At 47.9% G+C, this 24,989-nt stretch overlaps 1 protein-coding gene across 9 annotated transcripts in view; it reads left to right on the top strand.

Annotated features, from left to right (window-relative positions):
- Atp2b3 (ATPase plasma membrane Ca2+ transporting 3) overlaps nt 1-24,989 on the top strand; it is a 72,284-nt gene that overhangs the window by 36,681 nt on the left and 10,614 nt on the right. For 3 of the 9 annotated variants that reach the window (XM_057760017.1, XM_057760016.1, XM_057760015.1), the window contains 10 exons: nt 5,526-5,760; nt 9,208-9,387; nt 9,500-9,587; nt 9,970-10,076; nt 11,135-11,326; nt 13,026-13,239; nt 13,481-13,692; nt 14,810-14,917; nt 17,517-17,699; nt 22,378-22,531. In XM_057760017.1, the coding sequence (XP_057616000.1) occupies nt 5,526-5,760; nt 9,208-9,387; nt 9,500-9,587; nt 9,970-10,076; nt 11,135-11,326; nt 13,026-13,239; nt 13,481-13,692; nt 14,810-14,917; nt 17,517-17,699; nt 22,378-22,531 (1,673 nt within the window). Of the gene's footprint in view, nt 1-5,525; nt 5,761-9,207; nt 9,388-9,499; nt 9,588-9,969; nt 10,077-11,134; nt 11,327-13,025; nt 13,240-13,480; nt 13,693-14,809; nt 14,918-17,516; nt 17,700-20,517; nt 20,707-22,377; nt 22,543-24,989 lie in introns of those variants that run through there. The other 6 variants (XM_057760014.1, XM_057760012.1, XM_057760013.1 and 3 more) reach the window with 4 other exon arrangements.

Raw genomic sequence — 24,989 nt, 5'->3', positions numbered from 1 at the left:
GTACAGGTACTAGTTTGAACACACACATTGTCAACCCTTTGGGGTAGGCACTGTGTCAGAATACTTGTTCTAGCTGCATCAGATAATGAGTCAGGAAGATATCTTGAATCTAGGAGTTTGAGGCCAACATGAGCACATAGGGAGGCCCTCTCCTCCAACCACCACCAAAAAAGGAGAGAAATCAACTCATAGAAGATTTATTTAGAATTATAATTTTAAAAGTTCAGTCCATGCTCAGTTGTCCCCACTGCCTATGGAGCTGTGACAGGATAAACCACCATGGCAAGGAGTATATGGTGAAGCAAAAGACTAGGAAAAGAACAAGGAAGAGGAAGAGACCATAGTACCACAAATCTCTTCAAGAGCAATGAAGATCCCCCAATGACCTAAAATTTTCCTAAAATGCCCCCATGTTAAAGGTTGTACCACCTCCCAACAGCATGAAAGTGGAGATCAACCATTTGATCATCCCTGCCCCTTGAACTGTCCACTCCTAAGATTCCTCTATGTCTTAACTGTTTCAAAAGTCTAAGTTCAAAGTCTCATTCGCACTTAGTATTGAGTCCCTAAAAATTCAAACAACAATTATTTTAACATACAATGGCACGGAGTCAATATTCCCATTCAAAAAGGAAGGAATGGAAGGAAGCATAGTGAGTACAGATTGAACCAAAGCAAAACAGAAAATGAAAAACTTGTGACTCCATGTCCAATAGCATCTGAGCCATGTGGTGATGTGATAAGAGCTACAAAGGCCTTAGGCAGCCCTACCTCTCTGGTTCTCTCTCTCTCTCTCTCTCTCTCTCTCTCTCGCTCGCTCGCTCGCTGGATTTCCTATTTCCTATAGTTTTCTTCAGCAGGAGTTACATAGTGTGAGAATCTGTAACTTCCTGCAATCTCTCCGGTAGCTTCAGCCTCACACTCACAGCTGTGTGTACTGCCTAGAGGGATCCTGACACAACCACACATCTATCTCCTGGCTCCCCAGACTTTCCTTTAAAATCTAGGTGGAAACATCCACAACTCTGTAACTCTTGCATTCTGAACCTCTGCAAAATCACCACATGGGAGATGCCAAGGCCTTCCACTAGTTTGAGCTAAATCTGGACCCACTTGAACCTCAGCTGCAGTGACTTCTGGGTTTCTTTCTGGGTGAATGAGTAGGACAAGCAGGACATCCTAGAGCTGTCCCCTCAAAAGACTCTGCCTAGAAAGTCTTTAAAAGCAATTAGTATTTATGCATCCCTGAACTGTGGTGACTGTGGCCTTGCTCATTTCTGAGATTCTGTCCAGACATCGTTCCTATAGTATCAGGGTAATGGTTGCCCTTTTGAGGTAGCACTACCACTTCAGCAACGTCCTCCTGCCTGGGACATTATAGCACATCTTCTCTCGGTAAAACTGCAAGTTTTCTTTTCAAAACGTTTAAAATTGCATTTGTGTGTGTGTGTGTGTGTGTGTGTGTGTGTGTGTTTATGCACACACACAATATGTGGAGACCAGAAGACAAATGTGAGCGTTAGTTCTCTCCTTCCACAATGTGGGTCCTGGAGATCAAAGGAAGTCATCATGCCTGAAGGCAAATGCCTTTACCTGATGAACCATCTCACCAGGCCTCTCTTCCTTCTTACTCTGATTACATTAAATTAGGCTTAAAAAAACAACCACAGACTGAATGCTGGGATGCTTGAAATTTCCTCTGCCAGATTAATTAGTCTAACCTCCTTTACATTTAACCTCACGCTGAGTGTGAGGGCATGGACAAAAGTGTAGACAAGATCTTTTCCATAGCATAATACAAATGGTTTCCAGTCCAATTATCAATCCTCGTTCTCATCTGCAAGCTTGCAAACACAGGCTTTACTGTTTGCATCCCTATCAGCATTCTAGTCCTCTGAGTTCCCAACAGAGCTACCTGTTAAACTCTGTTTGCAATTTACAGTTCTTAAATACTAGTAAGAATGAGGAGATATTAGAATATTTCTATGATGCTGGTGGCAACATGAAATAGTATTATTGCCATGCCAGGGGAGGTAACTCAGTTGTTTAAAGAGCTTGTCACACCAAGCAAAAAGATTAGTATTCGAGCCAGGTGGTGGCACACACCTTTACTCCCAGCACTTAGGAGGCAGAGGCAGGTGGATCTCTGAGTTCCGAAGCCAGCCTGGTCTACAGAGAGAGTGTCAGGACATGCAAGGCTGTTACACAGAGACACCCTGTCTCCAAAACAAACAAACAAAAAAAAAAACAAGAAGAAAAAAGGTGGGTATGTAACTTGGTCCTTGGAGAGAAGGGAAGGGGCAATGGTGGTAGGGAGAGAGACACACAGATGACTGGATTTCATTGGCCAGCCATTCTAGCCAAGTAGATGAGCTCCAGGTTCAGTGAAAAACCCTATCCAAAGAAATAAGGTGGAGAGTAATTGAGGAAGACATCCAAGGTGACCTTTGTCTCACACATGCACACACCCATGTGCATATACTACACACACACCACACACTAATAGTATTATTTTGGAAAATATTTTTATATTTTATATGGTTTCTCAGAAAGTTAAACATGGCACTACCATGTGACCCAGCTGTTTTATTTCTTGGCATATGCTTGGTAATTCACTGATTGTCACCTTGACTGTACTGAGGGATATTTAGAAAACTGGTACCTAGAACTAGGATCATTGCTGTCACCATGCCTGATCCTGTGAAGGAAAACTTAGGATTGACTTGTAATAAGAGTTAGGAACATTTGGAAGCATACACTAGAGAGTTGTCTGCCTTTTGTTGTGTTTTTAAAAATCCTTGCTATATACTGACTACTAAATCCTCATCAAACATAATTTGCTCTTTTCATTCTCCTTACAGTGCCTGTAGATGCACAGATATTTTCAAATCATGATGAAATGCAATTTGTCTGTTTTTGCTGTTGATGTTTATGTGGGTTGCTTTTGGCTTACTTTGTTATCTTTAGTTTTTATTCCATTTATTTATTTTTAAATTATTGTTGATTTATGTGTATGGATGGTTTGCCTACATGTATGCCTATGTACCAAGCATGTATTGTGCCCATGGAGGCCAGTGGGGGCATTGAATCCCCTGGAACTGGGGTTACAATAGTTATGAGCTACCATGTGAGTGCTGGAAATCAATAGAGTCCTCTGGACAAACAGCTACCTACTCTTAACAACTGAGCCACCTTTCCAGCCCCTATTTTTTCAATATATGTGAGGTTTTTTTCTATATGTATGGCTGTGCACCACATGCATGCAGTGCCTGTGGAAACCAGAAGGGGCATCAGACCCCCTAGAACTGGAATTACAGGTAATTAAGTAGGTGCTGGGAATCAAACCCCTATCCTCTGTAAGAATAGCCAGTGTTCTTAACTGCTGAGCCATCTCTCTTGTGCCTGCTATATTATTTATTGTTTATGTGACTTCATGTGTGTCACACACATGCATATGTACACACAAGTGGAAGTCACAAGACAACCTATAGGAGACTGTTCTCTCCCTCTACCATGTGGGTCCCCAGGATTGAACTCAGGTCATCAGGCAGAAATAAAGCACCTTGACCCTTTGAGCCATCTCACCTGTCCCCATTTGGTTTGTTTTCTGAGACAGACTCTCCACTCTATAGCCCAGGCTAGCTTGGAACTTGCGGTCTTTCTGCCTTAGCTTCTCGAGTTCAGGAAAAACAGGCATGTGCTACTATATCTGTAGTGGAGTTTCTTTCAGAGATGATAAAAATATTCAAAAGCTGACTGTGGTTATGTTTATGTGCATCTGAAGATATACTAAAAATTGTTGAGTTGTATACATTAAATGGGTGAATTGTATGGTTTGTGACTTGTATCTCAATGAAGAAGAAGGAAGCATCTCTGCTTCTCCTACTCCTCATCCTGCATACTTCCCCTTGCTCTTGGCCTTACTCTTTTCCTGAATCCCTCTGCCTCATGCACATGGCTTTTGTCATCTACTCTCAAGGCCTTGAAAACAGAATCTCCAATAGGACACCAGGATTCTCTGCCCCCAGGCTCAGTCTGTTCAGTCTGCCCCGTGCTCTCAGCAGATCTGACCACCAAATACATCTCTACTTGGTTGCCTTACTCAGAATACTGTCCCCAAACAGCCCAGTCAGCCTTTGCAGCCCATAGTGAAGGCCACCTCTCACCTGAAGCACTCCCTACTGGGGTAAGATGAAGTGCTACATTTGAAGGCCCTGGTTCTCTTTCTGTGCTGCTCCTTTGATGGGTACTGAGGCTGCTCACCAGCCACTCTGCCCTTTGCTGACTGGGACATAAGGAAGTTACTACTCTGTCCTGCCAGCTCAGCCTCCTCATATAATATGGAGATTCTGGAAATATGAACCTCCTGGGAGTGTTGAGAATTACATGAATGAATCCATAGAAGATGTCAGTCTATGGTGGCTTTTGTTAGTTTCTCTCTGTCACACCCCCCCTCAATCTTGATAACCAGCTTTGCCAGTCTCATGGCACCTTCCAAATAAGGCCCCAGTAAGTTCAAACGTAACTTTGCTGTAGCTGCTTTCCCTAGGCCTGTCCCCTTTGAAGCTCCCAGACTGTCAGAACTGGGGCTGAGGCAACTACTGCCACATGTCGTTCCTGCTCCACTCTCTCAGAGGACTATCCATTACATTCCACACCCTTGTCCTATAGAGTCTGTAGGGGAGCTATCATAAGCTTCAGGCTTCCACCCCTCACCTGGCTATCTTAGCCAACCAGGGTGTGAGTGTTCATAGGTTGCTGTAACAAATGGCCCTATGATGGCTTAAGATAACGAAGTCTTAGACTGATGAGATAAATGAATTGGTAAAGTTCTTGCCTCAAAAGCACAAGGACCTGAGTGTGATCCTCAGAAGCCATGTAAAAAGCTGGGTGTGGTAATCCTTAGAGTTCCAACCCTGGGAGGGCAGAGCAGAGATGGTTGATCCTTGGGGCTCTCTGACCAGTTAGCCTACCCTACTCGGCAAGTGTAGACCAGTGAAAGAGCCTGTCTCTAACACAAAACAAATAACAACAGGTGGACAGTGGCTGAGGAACAATACCCTAGTTTTGACTTTTGATTTACACACACACACACCAACATAAATTTATTACTTCACATTTCTAGTGGCCAGAAATCGAAAGTTGAGGTGTGGGCCAGCTGTGCTCTCTCTGAGAGTGGGAAGGGGGGATCTTTGCTTGCCTCTCCCTAATTTTGATGCTTAGAAGGCATCACTCCTATTTCTTACCTGTGGTCACATTACCTTCTCCCTGTTTGTGCACATCTGCATCCTCTGTTCTTTAGAATATCACTGGTTAAAGTCCCATCATAATCCAGTATGAGGGGAGGAGAAGTGGAGTGGGGATGGGGGAGGGGAGCGGGGGGAGGGGGCAATATGTGGGAGGAGGGGGAGGGAAATGGGAAACGGGGAGCAGTTGGAAATTTTAAGTAAAAAAGAATAAAAAAATAATAATAATCCAGTATGACTAGCACTATTTCCTCTTGTTCACCCCCCCTCCCCTGCCAGGTGTACCAACATCTTAAACAGCAATGGTGAACTCCGAGGATTCCGTCCTCGGGACCGGGATGACATGGTGAAGAAGATCATTGAGCCTATGGCTTGTGATGGCCTCCGCACCATCTGCATTGCCTACAGGGACTTCTCTGCAATCCAGGAGCCCGACTGGGACAATGAGAATGAGGTGGTGGGTGAGCTTACCTGCATAGCCGTCGTGGGCATCGAGGATCCTGTACGACCTGAGGTAGCTGCCCCTTTTCTGGGAACTGCTCTAATAAATATTCCCCAGGTTCAAGGTTGTCCTATAGTTGACAGGGTGGCTTTTTCCACCCTGGACTTCCACACTATAGGCTTGGGACACAAACATGCATGGTGAGAGTCACTTTCTTCTGACTTTGCAAGATGTCACACCTCTTCCCACCCTATTTATAGATAGAGCAGCCTGGAAAACAGAGTCTTGGAGTCCCTCAGGCCCATGGAACTTTCCTCAGTGCTTTTGATGCCCTTGCCAAGGCCTCTTGTCCTTGACCTATGGGAGCTCCGTGGGCCTGCCTGGCCTCTGGACAAGGCTCACACTCCACTTCTCCTGAATGTCTGTAGGACCAGTGGGCTGAAGGCCGAGATGAGGGAAACTGAAGAACTGGAAACAGCTGAATTGGGTGGATATTGGTTTGGGGGCATGGTGAGCAATTGTCAGTCAAAGGCTTAATTGTGTCTGAATGAGATTAAGGGCACACCCATGGAAATGTCAACTAGGCATGTAACTGTGGGAATGGAGAGCTTAGAGCATACGTTCTGACTGGAAAGACATCCTAGAAACATCTTCCTGTGCATGTGAAGTCACTGAGAGTTAGCTTCCAGTGATAGAGGCCAGATGTGGGGGAGGGGATGGTTCTCAAGGGTCATATGGGTGAAGCAAGCATAGAATGAAACAGGTTGTCTGCCTATTGATGGTCTTGACATTGGGAGGTCACTGAAGCCTTTGACCCAAACACATTTTATGTGATGTTTGTATTTCTTGATCTTTGAAGATGGGGGATTCTTGTGAGTGGATCCTAAAGAAAAGATTGTGAAAGGGCCCTCTATCTTCCCAGCCCTATCTGCTGGTATCCGCCTCATGTTAGACTACCTTGCTTCTGCTCATTAGCCTGAAAGCACATATCTGTGGGAACTGCTCTGGAACTTTGGGTAGGACAGCGAAGGAGAAACTTTGCATACAAGGTCACAAAGCAAAGGCACTGGTTCTAAAGCGAATACTCCCCACATCTAAAGAATGGCCACGGGTCACTGTCAACTGTATATCCTTGTATTCATTGGGAATGGTGTAAAAAATAGAGTCAGCACAAGAGACCTAGGCTGGGCTGGCAGCAGAGTGAGCCCCAGGGCCAGCTATACAATAATATTTTTACAAGTTTTCACCTCAGGATATGTGAAACACAGACAAGTGTTAAGAAAGATGTAACCAGGACCTAGCCTCAGTGGATACCATGGGGCAGGGGTGGTCCAGGGTTGAAGCTCAGGACAAGAAGAATGTATCTCAGTTTAGGTGATAACTGAGGGATCCAGGGAACAAGGATTGCTGCGGCCAGCGCAGCCTGGATAGCTGAGACTGGCAGGGGGTGCCCGGATTGAGACACGGAGGCTTCCTTTTAGGTGGAAGAATAGCAGCCTTTATTTTGCCCAGTGACCTTTTATACTTCTACTCCTTCTGTGGAGACCTACCGGCCAGAAAGAACACAAACATCCTTGTCAATTACAGACCACAAGGAAGTTCCCCTGCCGGTCAGGGGGAGTGAGGGCAGCTGGATCACAACAAAGGATAACTCCTCTGTGACTTAAAATGGCTGAGAAGGAGTGCTTGGTGGTAGTGGTGGTGGCGCATGCCTATAATCTCAGCACTCGGGAGGCAGAAGCAGCCTGTGAGTTTGAGACCAGCCTGGGTCTACAAGAGCTAATTCCAGGACAGCTAAGACTGTTAAACAGAGAAGAATCTCTGTCTCTAATTCCCCCACCCCCCCCAAAAAAAATGGCTAAGAGGGAGTTCGGCAATAATGTTACTGGGAGACCAGACATCAGGTCCTGGCTCTGGGGCAAGCACAAGGGATCAGCAAAATCTCCATGAGTCTTAGCCAAACTCTCTGGGCATTGGAGAGCACAGGATGGCCACCAGAGGGGAGAAGAGAGCTGTGTCTAGAGAAGTCCCACAGATGAATACTAGACCTAGGAACTTCTACAGACATCCTATCCGCTCCCTGCTTATGCTAAAGAGGCCTTGAGGAGAAAACAGGAAACTGGTCAGAGCAGACGAGGAGAGAACAGTCTTTCCTACAAGGTAGGGTATCTTCTGGGGTGGTGTCCGTGCCACCTGGCTGGGAGGCTGAGAGCTTGGAGACTGAGTATGTGGGTGGGGCCTTGGAGTGGTGGCTGCACCTGGACCCCGGGGTAACTCTGTTCAAAGTTCCCAGATTCCAGATTCAACATGGTCACCTGGAAGCAGCAGAGAAGGCGGCTTCCAGCCAGTTTGGGAAATGAAGCTGCAGAGCGCCTTACACCCCTACTTGAGAGGAAGTTCTCTGTACTCAAGGTCACCTTAAGACCCTAAGAGAACAGAATGTGTTCTTGAGACTGAGCATAAATAAGAAGACACATCACACACACACACACACACACACACAGAGACAGACAGACAGACAGAGGCAGAGAGACAGAGGCAGAGAGACAGAGGCAGAGAGACAGAGGCAGTGAGTGAGCTACCACTCTATCCGAGGTATGTCCGTCCTTCCCTGTCACTTAACAGTTCTGGCTTTGATTATCAGATCACTATCAAAGCCTTCAATAGGGACACTCTGTTCTTGTTTGCCACAGTCTACTTCTTTCCTGATCCTGACTATCCCCAAACTTCTCTGTTCCTCTTGCCCACCCTGCCTGCTCTAGGCTCACTAGTTTAGGCAATTAGGCCAAATCTAGAGATCTCCTACATTCTTTCCCCTCAGGTTCAGCAGACAGCCCACCACTGTTCACGGGGTACCCACCAAGGAAGTCAAAGACCTAGACCTCTCTTCATCCAACTCTTCAAACACTGAGCTGGCCTTTATCCTCCTCAGTGCATATGCTATTCCATCCAGCCTGGTCTGCGGCCCCAGGGCCTGAAGGACCACACATACCATGTGTTTGGGAACTGTCCTTCCCATCTGGCCACTACTGGTACGATGCTGCAAGGCCCAGGCTGGTCTCATGGCTTCCCACCCTCTTGTCCTATTTTGTGCTTTGTGCTTGGGGTTCTCTTTCCCAAGTAATGTCCAACTCCCTCTAGTGAGTACTTTATATAAAAGCTACAGCTGAGACAAAGATTAATTCCTGAGGAAAATGGTTGAGTTCTATGCTGAAAAACTAAAACAAACTAGACAAGAGTGGGGGGAGTTCAGCATAGCTGGGTCTAAGTCACTGCACATCCTGTAACCAGCCACAGTGAAGGAAATGTCAGGGACAGTGGGCTGGGGGGCTGGGGTGGGTACCTGCCCACTGCAGGCCATCCTCTGAACTGCTTCACACCACACTCCACAGATCCTGCCCTTGAACAATAGGGTTTACTATACTTCCATATTTGTTGGAAGTTGGGATTCTGCAAATCTGTACCAGACACAAAATATGGACTTGTCTTGCCAGCCCCACCCATTCTTATATCTCCCAGGTTCCTGAAGCCATTCGCAAATGCCAGCGTGCTGGCATCACAGTCCGTATGGTGACTGGAGACAACATCAACACTGCCCGGGCTATTGCAGCTAAGTGTGGCATCATCCACCCAGGTGAAGACTTCCTGTGCCTGGAGGGGAAGGAATTCAACAGAAGGATTCGAAACGAGAAAGGCGAGGTAACTCCCTGCATCTGTTCCGGGCTGCTGCTTCTCCCATCCCTCTCCCATCACTACCAGCCATGGCACCTGTCTGCAGCCTAGACACTGAGGCCTCCATTATTTTCTCCAGATAGAACAGGAGCGGCTGGACAAGGTGTGGCCCAAGCTGCGAGTGCTTGCCCGGTCGTCTCCCACTGACAAACACACACTGGTCAAAGGTAACCAAATGTGATTGTCTCTGGCATCCCTGAATGTTGTCACCTGCTCTTAGATTCTAGGGTGGAAGATTCTAAAAACTACGACTAGAAAACATCAAACTAATAATGGCTCATAGAAGCAGCCCTTCATTGGAACAAATGGGGAAACTAAGGCTGGGACAGGGAGACAATCATTCAGTTCACACAGTGTGGGACCTTCCCTTCTACCAAATCTTGCCAGCCTATGTTAGTGAGCAAAGGACCTTGGTGGAAGTAGGGGGATGAAGTTACCCCATTAAAGCCTGAGGACTTGACCCCATAAGTGACAAGGAACACAGAAGCAGGCCGTACCAAACATTGGCAGATACCTTCAACCCTACCCCTAACCCATTCTGTGTTCCAGGCATTATTGACAGCACAACTGGTGAGCAGAGGCAGGTGGTGGCTGTGACTGGGGATGGTACCAATGATGGGCCAGCTCTCAAAAAGGCAGATGTGGGCTTCGCCATGGTAAGCCATCTGGTGCCAGACCAGTTCATCACACAGATAAAATCATGTTTCTCCTGGACTTAACTTTGCACCAGAAAATGGAGAGCCAGTATCAGGGCAGGTGACAGACTGCTAGAAGCATCTTGACTGCTTGTGGCTGTGTGGGCTCTGACCATTAACAAATATATATGTGATTTGTTTAAATACATCTGGTGTGAAGACACCAGAGGTTACAGTGGAGCCTAACTGCACCACTGAAGAAAGGGAGAAACGCTGAACAGTGGCTCGACAACAGTGATACCTGCCCACAATCACCTATTCTTAGTCCACTCGAAGTAGCCCCTGGCCCCAAGAGTGATGAGCAGAGACCACAGGGAGTTCTTCCTCTGGTTTCTCTCTTTCTGTTCATATAGATCTAGCTCTTCTTACTGAGCAAGGCGGCCTTCTAGATACTGCCCACATGGTGAGCCCTGCCCCCAACTCACAGTGGTTAGCAGCCTAATGTCACCCCCCCCAGCAGAAAGGAGAACCTTTCACTCAGTCATATTTGGTTCAGCAGTGGGATGGGGAAGTACAGCATTCCTGGACCTCACAACCTGGAGTAGAGAGCAGGCTGAACTGTCCAGTGTTACAAGACCAGGTCCAAGATGGAGTGGCTGAGGGCTACACAGACTTGATGTCTATTGCTATGCCCAAGCTTATGCGGTGGAGCAGCAAAAATCTGCCTTGGAGCCAGGGGATGGGTCCTTTCCCCTACCCAGACAGACAACCCACATTTCTCAGGGTTTCTTCAAGTAGCTAGACAAAGGACTGGTGAGTAGCCGCCCAGTGGCAGCTGGGCCTTGTGGAAGGCTGTATGGATGGCCATGTTGTTAACAACATGTTGTTTAGCAGCAAAGGCCCCCCTCACAGCCAAATGTGGCAACATGCAGTTCCCAGCATAGAGTGTGTTAGATTAAAACAAGTGCTGTTCAATTAAGGCCTTATTTGGAAGAGAAAGGCAGGGGACCATCCCAGGTGGGCTGGGTGCCCAAGGAGGACTTGAGAAATAAGCACTATGCTTATATACCATCCCCCAGGGCATCGCAGGCACTGATGTGGCCAAGGAGGCCTCTGACATCATCCTGACTGACGACAACTTCACCAGCATTGTCAAGGCTGTCATGTGGGGCCGCAATGTCTACGACAGCATCTCCAAGTTCCTGCAGTTTCAGTTGACAGTCAACGTGGTGGCTGTGATCGTGGCCTTCACAGGTGCCTGCATCACTCAGGTGGGCACCAGGGGCCTACAAGAGGCAGTTGGTTTCTAACAGCAGTAATGTGGGCTCAAGAGGGCCATATTAAGAACAAGTGTTTTGCTTGTTGCAGATTCTTTTTATTGAAATCAAAATCATATACGAAAAAGTCTTATCTCTTCATGGTAGCTGTTTAGTAGATTTTTTAGTATATTCACAGTGTGAATCATCACTTCCTTCTAGTTCCAGAACACATTCATCCCTCTCAAAGGAAACCTTTCGCCTACCAGCAGTCATTCCCCACCCTATCCCCAAGCCCCTGACAACTGCCACTTCTTTCTGCCACTATTTATTTGCCTGTTGTAGATAATTTGTATCAGTGGAATGAAATGGCATGTGACCTTTGGGGTTTGTTTTTTACATTTTTTGCCAAGGGGGATGGGCACGTGTATGTGCTGCAGTGCACATGTGGAGGCCAGAGGACAACTTGCATGAATAACTTCTCTCTTTCCACCATTTGGGTCCCAGATAATTGAACTCAGGTTTGCACCTCTATCCACTGTGCCAATTTGAAGATTTAACATATGGCCTTTGCACCCCACATCTCACTTGGCATGTTTGCAAGATTCATCCATCTTGCAGCTTGGCCCAGTGCTTTATTCATTTTCATAGCTGCACAAGAGTCCACTAGGCCCCATTATGTTTGTCATTCATCCATGCTTTGGACCACTTCTGCTTCATTGCAGTGTGGTGTTGCTAGGAACGCTCATGTCCAAGTTTCAATATGCATATGTTGTCCACTCTCTCGGGTTGAGATCTGGGAGTAGAATGACTGAGTTTCAGAGAAATTCTATATTTCCCCTTTCTCAATGCTTTCATCTTCCCCATTGGTTGGAGACCAGAATTTATTGATTTCTTGTTAGGGATGGTTGACTTTATTGTCAAAAAGTAGTTAACTATTTTGAGTGATTAGCTTGATCCTTTAGTGTGTGTGTGTTGGCAAGGTGTACATACACGAGCATTCATGTTTATTTAGAGGTCAGAGGTCAACCTCTGGTGTTCCTTGGAAGTTTTTCACCTTGTTCTTTGAGAGACAGACTTTTTTCAGTAGGACCCCAGCCTCACTGATTAGGACAGGCTAGCTAGACAGCAAGCCTTAGAGATCTTCACATCTTCATCTTCCCATCACTGAGATTACAAATTCACACTGCCATGCCAAGCTTTTGTGATACAGATTCTAGAGGTTGAGCTTAGGTTTTCATGCTTGTAAGACAAACACTTTACTAACTGAGCTAACTCCCCAGACCCTCAGGGACTTTCTCTTGATATCTAAGTCAAGTAGGAATGATATCGTAATAACCATCCTAACCATTTGTAAGTACAGAATCCATGCCTCGGCATATGCAGTTTACTCTCAGAATATTCCCATGATTCCCTAGAGGACACCTCACACCCATTAGCAGCCACTCCCCATTGCCTCTCCAGCTTACGTGTTCCTCGGTATGTGAAATTCAGACCACAACTTTGAGATCACTGCCACCAGGCAAGAAGAGAGGGAGGTAGGTGGGAGTTAGGAAGCCAAGTGGAAAACATCTGCAAACCTGAGATTCCCATGACATTGGCAAAACTGAGCTTTTCCCCAGTAGTGGCAGGCTTTCATATCCTAGCATCCCAAGGTTACTCTATGTAGTTCTGCATGGCCAGCATACATGAAGGTGACTGCCCTTCTCTGCAGGACTCTCCTCTCAAAGCTGTGCAGATGTTATGGGTGAACTTGATCATGGATACATTTGCCTCACTTGCCCTGGCGACGGAGCCCCCAACTGAGTCACTGCTGCTGCGGAAGCCATATGGCCGAGACAAGCCCCTCATCTCACGTACCATGATGAAGAACATCCTTGGCCATGCCGTCTACCAGCTCACCATCATCTTTACCTTGCTTTTTGTTGGTAAGTTAAACCGGAGGCACATGCTTCATGTGTGAGCCTTGTCTGTGTCCTCAGTCTGGCACAGGATGGGATACAGCACTTATAGACTGAAGAAAGCAGGCCCGCTCTATGCCTTTGACCCATACCTCCCTGCTTCAACATGTACCCTACTGTACATCCCTGGGGCAGATGTGGTGGGGGAGAGTGGCCACTGGGGCTGAGAGATCTCCCTTTTCAGCCCCTGCCTCTCTCCTCCCTTCAGGAGAGCTTTTCTTCGACATCGACAGTGGAAGGAACGCACCCCTGCACTCGCCCCCCTCCGAGCACTATACCATCATTTTCAACACCTTTGTCATGATGCAGCTTTTCAATGAGATCAATGCTCGCAAGATCCATGGTGAGAGGAATGTCTTTGATGGTATCTTCAGCAACCCCATCTTCTGCACCATTGTCCTGGGCACCTTTGGAATTCAGGTAGGACATGAAGGTGTAGGGGCAGTGACATTGGCCTTCTTGTACCCAAATCTCTTCCACATTCTAGAGCAGATGTTTTGCGTCTTCCAAGCATTGCTGAGATCAGTTTTTCATCTAACCTCCTAGCTTCCAGGGGGCTATGGGTAGCCTTTATCCTCATCCTTCTCACATGGTTTCCAGAACTCTTCTTCCCTAACTCTCTCTTGGTCAACCATGTTAATTTCTAGCACCTAACTCCTTGGTGTTCTAGAACAATAGAGATTCTTTAGGAAAAGCTTGCTGTGCACATGGTTGATATGTTAAACTTTGGCTCCCACAACACTGTGGTCAGGGTGGCAAGCTCAGCTCCCCAGGAGGGGCTAAATGCCCTAAAGTATAGTGTCTTCAAACAAAACATCATTTATAGTTAAGTCCCACAAATCAGGAAATGGCTGTCATAGAAATGTAGCTCACTGTTCACAGATCCCAAGAAGAAGGGCATGTCATACATTGGTGGCCACCTCTAAATGCCAGTAAGGAACCACTGAGAGGGGAATTTTACTGTGGTTTCCCAGGACCAAATGAATAAGGGGATCAACAGACTTCATCTTGGTTAGCATGAAATCATTTCAGCCCACCATGGGGTATAGACTAGCCCCGGTTGCCTGGAAAATGGCTCTGAGCAAGGTTGGGTAATATGCTATGCATCGCTTGGTTAGCATTTAAGATATTGTCCTGGGTGTAGGACTTCTTCTAAAGTAGACAACGAGGAAGTCAGGAGGCCGAAGCAGGGTGACCCTTAAACTATAGGGCCATGCAGAGCAGGCAAATGTGAAAACAGCCTTGATGAAGCGGAAAAGATGGTGCAGACAGCTGAGTCTCACCTGGAGGGTGGAGGCATTAGAGGGTAGGTGGGAGTGGGTGACAGCATGTGAAGCTACACAATGACACATCCTGGTACCAAAAGGCAGGACATGCCAGTAAACATTTGTCTATGGCCAAACTGGTCTGGCTCCCAGGAGACAAAGTCAGTCTGGAGGGCAAGGTTTGTAGAGGGCTAGACAGGATGCAGAGAAGTCAGGAGCCACCCTGGTAATAAACTGCTCCTCCTCCCACCACTCTCCATTCCTTCCCCCAGATTGTCATCGTCCAGTTTGGTGGGAAGCCCTTCAGCTGTTCACCACTGTCCACAGAACAGTGGCTCTGGTGCCTATTTGTTGGTGTTGGGGAGCTGGTCTGGGGACAGGTGAGTGTCTGCCTCGTCAACTTTCTCACCAATACCTTCATTCCGGTGGCTTCTGTTCATGGCCCTTGGAGTGGATAAGACGCCAGGCATCCTGTTCCACCTACGCCTCTCACTATCCCCACTCCCTGCCCCACAGTCTTGGAGCCTATGGCCCGGAACTTGTGTGGTGTGTGCTCAGGCTCAGGCCTATGACATACTGTAGCCTGGGGGTAAGGTCACAAGTGACAACCTCAGGAATGAGAACATAGAGCAGATAAGTCACACACTGTCCTAGGAAATCATCTAGTTTCCTTCCCCATAGTATAAGCGAAAAATTGCCCCTTAAACCTGGATATTTGGGGGACTGCAAGTGAATCTGGGTGTAGAGCACTTTTTTAGCTGTCATAAAGTCCTGGGGTCCATCCCCAGCAGTGCAAAAAAACAAGATTGAAAGAGAGCCAGCCTGTGGGGCTTGGGATGTCCCAATAGATTTGAAATTAAACAATGCCCTGCTATGACATCTATGGGACAAAGACAACTTGAGAAAAAGGAAGTGTTTTGGCTTCATGGAAAGTGGCAGGACAGCACCTGTGGACCTGAAAGTCGCAGCTGTCCCAAAGGAGCAGTTGTAGTACCCAGTGATGCGATCAGGAAACAAAATTTTGGGTGTCAGCAGCCAGTACAGTCTTAGGCACCAAGCCAGCTCCCTCCATGGTACACTGAAGCATTTTGTCCAGAGTTCAGGAACACTAGTTTGGGAAGCCACATCAGGATCTGCTTCTCTTTGGGCCTTGGTCAGCTCAGGCTGCCACAGCAGACTACCAGAGACAGGTTACACGAAGGCATGTATTTTCTCACAGCTCCAGAAGCTTGAAGTCTAAGATCAAGGGTAGCCAATTCAGTGTCTGGTAGGGGTTCCTTCCTGGCTTCTGGCTAGCTACTTTCTCACCATGGGTTCCTAGAAAGTTCTCTGGTATCTCCTCTTATAATGGTACAAATCTGGTGGGATCAAGGCTTCAACCAAATGACTTTATTTACCCTCTATTATCTGCCTCCTCCAAATACTTCCAAACTGATGGTTAGGGCTTACAACTAGGGGATAAGAAGGTACCATTTAGGTTTATAACACTATGAATTTTGTTTCTTTATCCTCTTGGTATGTCCTCTACCAAGCTGGCCGCAGAGGCCACTTCGACTATATGGCAGTTGCTGACCTCTGACATTAATCATGAGAGACCACTCAGTTTTTCCATCTCATTTTCAAGAAATCTCTTCCTTTCCATCAGTGCACCTCCTTCCTCTTATACTTCTGCCGGAGAGCCCAATGGAGTCCCTTCATGCTCTGCAGTCTAGACTCCATATACTCCACTCTGCCCTATCTATGCCAGCCTCTAGTTAACCTTTGAACTCCCTGATGTAATAGCCACTGCAGTTCTCCCGGGGTGTGTGCTGCCTGCCTGTAGCTCAGAGTATTTTTAATTATAAAAATAATGCACATTCAAAGTGACAAAACTTGGAAAAAAGGAATCTCTATAATGAACCTTAAAGCCACTCCTCTCATGCTGACAGGAACCTAAGAGGGACAGAATGACCTGCCACCCTCCACCCAGACAGCTGAAAGGCCTTTCCTTCTTGTCACCTTTTCCTCCCTAGAAGGGTAGTGTGGGATTTCCCTCTGTATGTTGTGATTACCATTGATTAATAAAGAAAACTGCTTTGGACCTATAGCAGGGCAGAACTTAATTAGGCATGGAAAGCTAGGCTGAATGCTGGGAGAAAGGAGGCGGGGTCAGAGAAAAGCCACATAGCCCGGCTGGAGCCAGACAGAACTTTACCCAGTAAGCCACAGCCACGTGGCGATACACAGATGAATAGAAATGGGTTAAATTAAGATGTAAGAGTTAGCCAATAAGAAGCTAGAGCTAATGGGCCAAGCAGTGATTTAATTAATACGGTTTCTGTGTGATTATTTTGGGGTTAAGTGGCCGAGAACTAATTAGTGGCCTCCTCCAACAAAAGCCCCTGATCACAAGCCCTTTTCTAAGTCCTTCTTTCTCCAGGAAATGCCAGGAATAAGCTTCCATGGGGCTCAGTCTCAGAGAACATAGCAGCCAGCTTTTCTTCCAGTAACCATGAAGGCCAGCAATGTGTAGTGTTATCAGCTAGGAAGCTCACCTGAGTCCCGGTGTACAGTTTCTCTTTGAGGTCAATCACATGTGTAGAGTGGGTATTATACTGTACTGAGATGGCTGGCCACAGTATCCATACCCTCTGTGCCCCATAAAGAATATATACACTAGCAGGTGTCCCAAAGCCCCCAAATGAGCCCATTCTTCTCAGGAAGCATGCTCCAGGCACTTCAAGATCCTTCTCAGAAGTGGTCAGAGGCCAGCACCATCTTCCTCACATGGTACTCTATACATTGGCCTCTCTGCTCCATGGTCCTGGATGAGACTCAGTAGATCAGGAGTCTTCTACAAGAAAGCAGCAATTTAGGGTCTACCAGGCCCCGAGTGGGCTTTATCTCTGAGAGGTGGGGCCTCTGGTTTATTCCTGGTCATGGTAGAGCCTGCTCTCATGGCCACCTCTGTTTGCTGCCCTTTGACTCTGGCTTTCCCAGGTCATTGCCACCATCCCCACCAGCCAGCTCAAGTGCCTGAAGGAAGCAGGGCATGGGCCTGGGAAGGACGAGATGACTGATGAGGAGCTGGCCGAGGGGGAGGAGGAAATCGACCATGCTGAGCGAGAGCTCCGCAGGGGCCAGATCCTCTGGTTTCGGGGCCTCAACCGGATCCAGACACAGGTAAGCTGCTGTTCCACGTGACTCCTATTTTGCTGCCTTAAAAAGCAGGCAAGAAGCAGAAACTGGGCATACAGAATCCCAAAGCCAGCAGGGAACTCCCTGGATCTGGCCCCCAAGTATGCAGAGGCAGTGGCTAGTTCCCCTCCTACCACACAGAGGTGCCCACCACTGGCTGGCCATTTAGCTCACATCTCCCTGACACGTCCCTCAGTGCCCAGGTAGCTTCTCTCCTAGATGGGTACGAACATGTGCTCAGGGCTCTCTCCGAGGCACAAACCAGCACTGTCTGCTTTCCTTGACAGGGCTACTTAGGTAATGGGCAAGTTGCATTTGAGTGTAGAAAAGACTCTGTTTCAAGGAGTCTTCGACTAGTTCTCTGATCACTAAAGTCTTTTGTAATCGCTGTGCAAAAGCCTCTCTAGGAAGTGGACTCTGCCACCAAGCTAGTTCAAATCTCAATAGTCTAGGCTAGTCAAGGCTAAAGTCATCAGCTACAGTTCCCAAAAACATCAGACTGCCAACAAGAGGCAGTAGTTAAGGCTTAAACAAAAAAAAATCTCATGTGCCAGGCTACCCTGATCTCTGCCCCCAATTCCTTTTTGGCCAGCTTTCTTACTAGAAGGTTCCATACTTGCTGCCTATTTCCATCTTGCCCTCACACTCTGTCATGATTGCACTGCCCACCACTCCCACTATGGCTCTCACCACAAGGCCTTCTTCCACTCCGTGCTTTCCAGTTGTCCTTTGGAAGTGTTGCTGGCCCTGCTCATCCTGACAGCTTGTTGTTCCTTCTGAATTTCCATCTCCTCTCTGACTTTATATTCCTGGTATCTCCATCTCCCACTTCAACCCTGATCTCTCATGCTGAAAAGCCCTGGGAGAGCCTGCTAGGGAACTAGCTGAGACCAAACATTGCACCAGGCCAGCAGGCCTCCTCACACTGCAGCCTCCGGGACTGACCTGGAGGCGATTCCCCATGGCCTAGCTGGTATCCTCTAAATTACCGTGGCACTGTTACTCATTGCCTTGTTCCCATCCAAGGCCTTGGCTACCGTCTCTCTGATGCCAGTGTCACTACCTCGGCTGTAGGTACAATCACTTTTCCTCTCTGGGAACTTATTGGCTAAGGCAGAATCAGCTGGGTAGATTCTCCTTGAGTCTGTCTGACAACTTACGCACATGATTCCACACCCTCCCCATGTATTCTTTCAGCTGCCTTGACACATGTGACCCAGAACAGGCTATCCTCTGGACTCTAAGGTACACACAGCTACTCCAGTACCCCTAGTGATCTAATGGTGTCCATCCTGAGAGTGCCCCCTCTTTTCCCTTCTAGGCTCTGTGGGTACACCTGCCACTGGCAAGGCACCAGGGTCATTCCTTGCCTTCCATCTGTCTTTGTTTATGCCTGCCCCTCTGCCACCACCATGGGGCCTATGGAGCTTATCTCCATTATCCCCAGGATGAAGTTTCAGCTTCTGACTGTAGTCTTCAAGCTCTAGCTTCTTGGCATCACTGCACTCCTCCCCTACATATCCCAATGACTCTGTGCTGCTTTTCCAGATGTGCACCCTGCCCACCCATACTGCTGTACCTCCCTGCTTGCTGCCGTGTACCCTCAGGGCTCTTTTTCCATGCTACAAAAGCCTACTTAAAGGTTGCCAAGTCTATGCTTTCTTCTCACATACTACCCCCCTACCGCTATGGGCCATCTGTGTGACTGAGGCCAGCACACTGAATCTGAGAATACCAGAATTCCGTGGGGGAACTACGTAGAGAGCAGGATCCTTTAAGACTGGGCGAGGTGGTACCAAAAAGTTCAAGTTGAAGGACCAAGCATCCCAAGAACCTACTCCAGTGTGTCCGGGTAGAAATATACTGGGTTCATATCTGAGCCATGTTACCCTAGCTATGATTCAGATGGATCCTGGGAAAACGGGAACCACCATTAGATCCCTAGCCCGAGCCACCTCTCCCCACGGGGTGAGACAGTGCTTTCAACACAGTGCCCAGGACAAGCATGGCTGCAGCCTAAGTAGCTTTGACTTGTTTCCTGTAATAAATGTTTACTCAGTAGCATGAATGTATAGCAAATGTCAGAAAACAGCCCTCATATCTTCCCAATGTGCATGTGGCCACCTAACTGTGCCTTCCAGGAGACTGTGACTATGACCACCCCCAGTAACCCATCCTTTTCTGATTCAGGGCAGATCTTATCTGCCATGCTCCAGTTCTGATGCAAAGCACAGAAATAGAGTACAGCAGTGACCCAACTCCACATCAGCCTCTTTTATTTCTGTTAGGTAATTCCACATAGAGTTAGTATTTCTATCTGCTTAAGCAACCCTACCCCAACCTAGAGTGTCAATGGTAGCCTGGCCACCAATCTATGTTGTATCTTTGTGTGTCTGTAAACTTCTGGGCCTGCCACTGCTGCCCATCCACTTGGAGTCTTGGTGTTCTGTGTCATTCTAACTGTTCCATGCCCATGTAGATGCTTTGCAAGCAAGGAGACGGGACCCCAGAGAAAGAGGGAGTGGTACAAAATCAGCCAATGAGAGCCAAGGCTTGTACCAGTTCCTCAAGCACACTTCTTGGCCCTCAGTAAAGCCACACTGATTCCCCCATGGGATCTCAACTTCCATGGCTTTTCCAAGTGGGGCTTTATCATTTCAGATTCGTCATGACTCTCAAGAATACTGAACCGGTCACTTTAGCTCAACTTGTTCTATTTGATTCGGAAAACCCGCTTTTTAAAAAAAATAATAATAATAACTAAAGCCTATGGAAGGCTTTTCAGGTTGTATGTGTTTCCTAGGCAACTGGCCCCAGATTTCTGGATCTTGTGAACCACAAAATTGCTCCCCGGATTTCGGAGGCCTGCACACCATTTTCTGTTGCAAAGTAACTTGATGCCCGCTCTCACGCATGTTCTATACTAATGTATCCATGCACCAGATGCTAGGGTGCTGCTCCACAATAAAAGAGAGTGCCTCAAACCTGGATCATGTAGCTTTTTGGATGTTCATGACGTGGTCTGTCTTTTTTGCATTCCATTACAAATTAATGAGATTCTTTACCAATGGCTGAGCCCTTGTTCCTGGCCAGCTCTGGGGCCTCTGGTAGGGGGAGGGTGGTGATGGTGATGCTTTCATAGATATGGTTATCCTGCGGGGACATCACAGAAGATATCATGGAGACTGATGCCAAACTGAGGCATCAAAGGCAGCTTTCCCATCCCTCCTCTTTTCCATCGCCTAGAAACCATGCAGTCCAAAGAAGCAACGCCACACCCCAGAGTCTGCAACACCACCACATCCACACATCTTCCTTACATGAAATACCCAACCACGTGTACAACATATTCCTCACAGATGCACTCACGGCCTCAAAGCCTGCCTTCTCTCAAGGAAAGGAGTGAGGAAGTGGGTCATACTGGGTGAAAAGCAGCCCTGGGCAGGTTAAATGGAAGGATAGCAAGTCTTTCCTCGGGGGCTGAGGTTGAAAGACATTTTGTTTGGAGGAAGGTGTCAACAGTGAAGCTGCTTCTTTTGGAGAAGCTCTGTCAGAAAGCCAGAGGAGACTGGAGGCCAGGGAGTTCCCACTGCAGGGCTTGGGGTGCCAGACAGTAATGGGTCTTTGGACTCCAGAAATGCATGTTGGCTTGTCTGCTCATTTTATTCAATGAACTGCATGATACTTTCCAGAAGTTAGATCCACCATCAAAGGTTCTCTCCGTGCTGAGGCCGTTCTCCAGGAGAAGGCTGCCAGTGTGCCTTGCCTCTGGCCTCCCTGAGTCTAGGCATGTGGTCTCCCAGTGTCACAACTGGATATGGTTGCTCAGCTACAGTTCCTTCAGACCCTGCTTCCTGTATTTGTCACAGCGTCATAGTCAGAGACAGAGTCAGAAAATCCAAAGACAATGAGTCAGGAGGCTTATAGCAGGATTTATTCACAGGGCTCTCCTATGGGTCTGATCTTCCCCTTCATCTTCTAGAAAGCGCAAAGGGTTGTCCCCCAGTCCTCCCAGCCTCCATGCATGGGGGCTGTAGGAAAAGTTCTGACAAAACAAAGCCTCTGATCTTGGAAGCCCCTCTTCTACCTAAGTCTATATTCTGCTGAAATCCGAGTGATTATCAACCCCCCGCCACAGTGGAGCAGGACAGAACAAGAGACCCTCTGCTAAGAGGACCATGAACAAGGGCAGTGATTTCCCAGGGATCCAGGCAAGAGCCTCCAGCCCACAAACTGCTGGAGAATGCTTCCACCTTCTAATAAGAGCATGTCATATCCCTCAGGTGTGTTGGGGCGGAAAAAAATGTTGAGAACTACCGAAGTAGGATAAGGAAGTGTTGCCAGACACAGGTACTTACTGACGAGCGGCTCTCGATGAGCGTATCGTGAACGCAAGTGACTACCTACAAAATGTTTGCAGTGTGCTTCCACCGGTGACCTTTCCTTCCCACACTCCTGACCACTAACCATTTGCCCAGCAAAACCCTCTCCAGTCATGGCTTTGTCAAAAGCATTGTCAGCTTCCAGGAATGGGGCTGACCTAGCTGAGGCTTTGCTGGCCCCATATGTCCCCAGTGTGGCCCCTGCCCTCATCTAGTCCCACCCTGTGTGGTAGCCTGGACCTCCATGCAAGCCAACTTTTATCTCATTTTCTCTCCCACAGATGGAGGTAGTGAGTACCTTCAAGAGAAGCGGGTCATTTCAGGGTGCTGTGCGCCGGCGGTCTTCAGTCCTCAGCCAGCTCCATGACGTAACCAATCTTTCTACCCCTACTCACGTAACTCTCTCTGCCGCCAAGCCCACCAGCGCTGCTGGCAGTGAGTCTTGACTTCCCTTTTCTCTCATAAATGGCACCTGGGGGAAGATAAAGCGTCCCTGACTCTTCCTTCTCTTTTCCAGTCTTGCATTTCTGCTCACCGTGGCTTTTCTGTTCCTTCTTTACTGCCCTGTCCAGTCCTTCCTGCCAGAAGGTGTCTCTCCAAAGCCATATTCTCTTTATGAAATGACCCCACAGCACTGCCGGGCCTTTCGTCCTTTGCTTTGTTTGGGTTTTGGTTTGCATTTAGTACCCCTGCTACCATTGGTTTTCTTTTCTTGGATTTGTCTGCATGTACCCATGGTTCTTCATGAACTCAGGCTTCTTCCAGTGGTTTCTGGTGTCAGGCTGGGGACTTGCTCCATGTTCTGGGGTGAGTGTCAGGAAAACATGTGGCCCATGGCTACCCTTCTGGAGTAGGTAAAAGTCCACAGTGTGGTATCATTTGCAGCAGAAGAATCCAGCCTATCTCCCTGGAGAAGAAAGTAACAATTTCCAGCATTCTCCTTGAGGTGGCTTCCAAAGGATGCCCCTGTCTCCAGGTGGCTCAGTGGTGACCAAGAGTGCCTCTGTTGAGCAATTCGTGCCTGCCCTGAAGGCCCTTCCCTGAGTCAGGATCTATTAGAGGAGCCCTGATAACAGGAGCTCAGAGGCCAGACAGGTGCTGTTTTGTGTGTTCCCGGGCATCTTGTTCTTTCCAAACAGGCCTCAGTACTGGAGGATCTGAATCCAATCTTGTGCAATCCTCCCTACTCCTTCCTCAGAGAAGCCAGGGCATTTCAATGACAAGTTCCCACCATGCAATTCACATTTTGAAGAGAACCCTGGGTTGACCTGACTAGATAGAAGCTTCCATAATTGCTCACATCTTTTTATAAAGACAAGGAAGAGGCCACTAAACTGCTGAACCTGTCACCCTACAGTGCCCCAGCAGGAGAGAATGCAGGCAACTAGATGGAGGCGGGGTCACTCCTCGGAGGTAACAAAGTCGGGAGGTTCCCAAAAGTGAACAGTAAACCTTCGAGTATGAGTCCAGGGCCCCTGCTGGGACGGTTTGATGCTAAGTCTTTCCTTTCCTTCCAGTGAGCCCCTGCAGTTCCCACCAGACGGAAAGCCTTAACTACCTCACCTTTTTCCCATCACAGACTCTTCGGGTTCCTTTCTGCTTGGTTTCTTTCTGTTCTTTTCTTTCTTTTATTTATTTTTTTTTTAGGAACTGGTGAGAGGTCCCCAGTGGGAGGTGTCCCTCCTCTTCCTTAAGCTCTTCTTTTGGGCTGCTCTGTCTTTTACGGAAAGGATAAGTGTCCCCCAGGAACAACACAGATGTATGTGCTCCACAACCACAGGCCACATGCACCTCCAGCTTGTACACTGCCTGGACCAGCCACCGAGGCCCCAGATATGGCTTGACACATATCACTGTTGGTCTGGAAAGCAGCCAGTGCTCCTGGCATACCCCAATGGGACCAAGAAAGATCTCAAGGCTACTTTAGATGCCAACAGGAGGCTCTCTATCAAATCAGTTAAGGACAGACTGGCCCATGGCCTTCCAGCACATGTTGCCCATGTCCATAAGAACCTCCTACACCAATGCCCAGGTGGGCAGCACTAGCTTCCTTCCTCTACACAATATGAAGAGTGGATGTAGGACACACATAGATCTGCTCAGCCCTTCTCTTCCCATTGACTTCTTTCTTCACTTTCCACCTGTCTGCCTACCCACCTGTCTGTCTGTCTGTGCATCCATCTACCTGTCCACCTATTGCCTCAAGGGAAGGGCAGTTGGCAAGATTCTTCTATGTATGCCACCCCAAGCCTCTTCCACAGCTCTGATCTTAGCCCTCACTGGAGCCAGTCAGCCTCGGAGACCCTGCCTCACCTGTCTCCATCACCTAGGGTGAGGCCTACTGCCTCTTCAGCCCCCATTTCTCCTATTTCCTCCTTAAATGTGGTCTTTATTTTCTTCCTTGGCCCATAGTACCTTGCTTCTTTCCCTCCTTCCTTCCATGATCATCTGTTCCCCCCTTCCGGCCTTCGGATCCCACCAGTGCCTGGTAAGCACAGCGGGAGAGACACTCCCCTCCTGCTGATCATGAGCCAATCCAGGGAAACCTAAGCAGCCGTGAGAGCTCAGTGGCAGGGTCTTCTGAGGAGGGAGACGTGGTTTGCTTCTGGAAGCCGCTGGTTCAAGTTTATAGTTGCCCCACATCAGTCCCAGCTAGAGCTCAGAGCCTCACTTCTGAATTCTGAGGGTTTTCACAAATCCCGCACCCAACACCCACACAAACTAGGAGAGGACCCCACTCAGGACCCCATAGGCAGAGTGGCCACTAGCTCACCTTCCCCCTTTCCTTGGAACTCTTCAGAGGACCAAATCTGCTTGAAAGTAAAACAGGGTAAAGGTCATGATGGAGCTCCCCTGAACAACGTGCAACATTGGGCAAGGTGTTTTGACCACA

The sequence above is a fragment of the Chionomys nivalis genome, chromosome X (assembly GCF_950005125.1).
Source record: "Chionomys nivalis chromosome X, mChiNiv1.1, whole genome shotgun sequence".
In the NCBI taxonomy this organism is placed as follows: domain Eukaryota; kingdom Metazoa; phylum Chordata; class Mammalia; order Rodentia; family Cricetidae; genus Chionomys; species Chionomys nivalis.
Note: the sequence above shows the minus strand (reverse complement) of the source record. Positions and strands in the feature narration are given on the sequence as shown.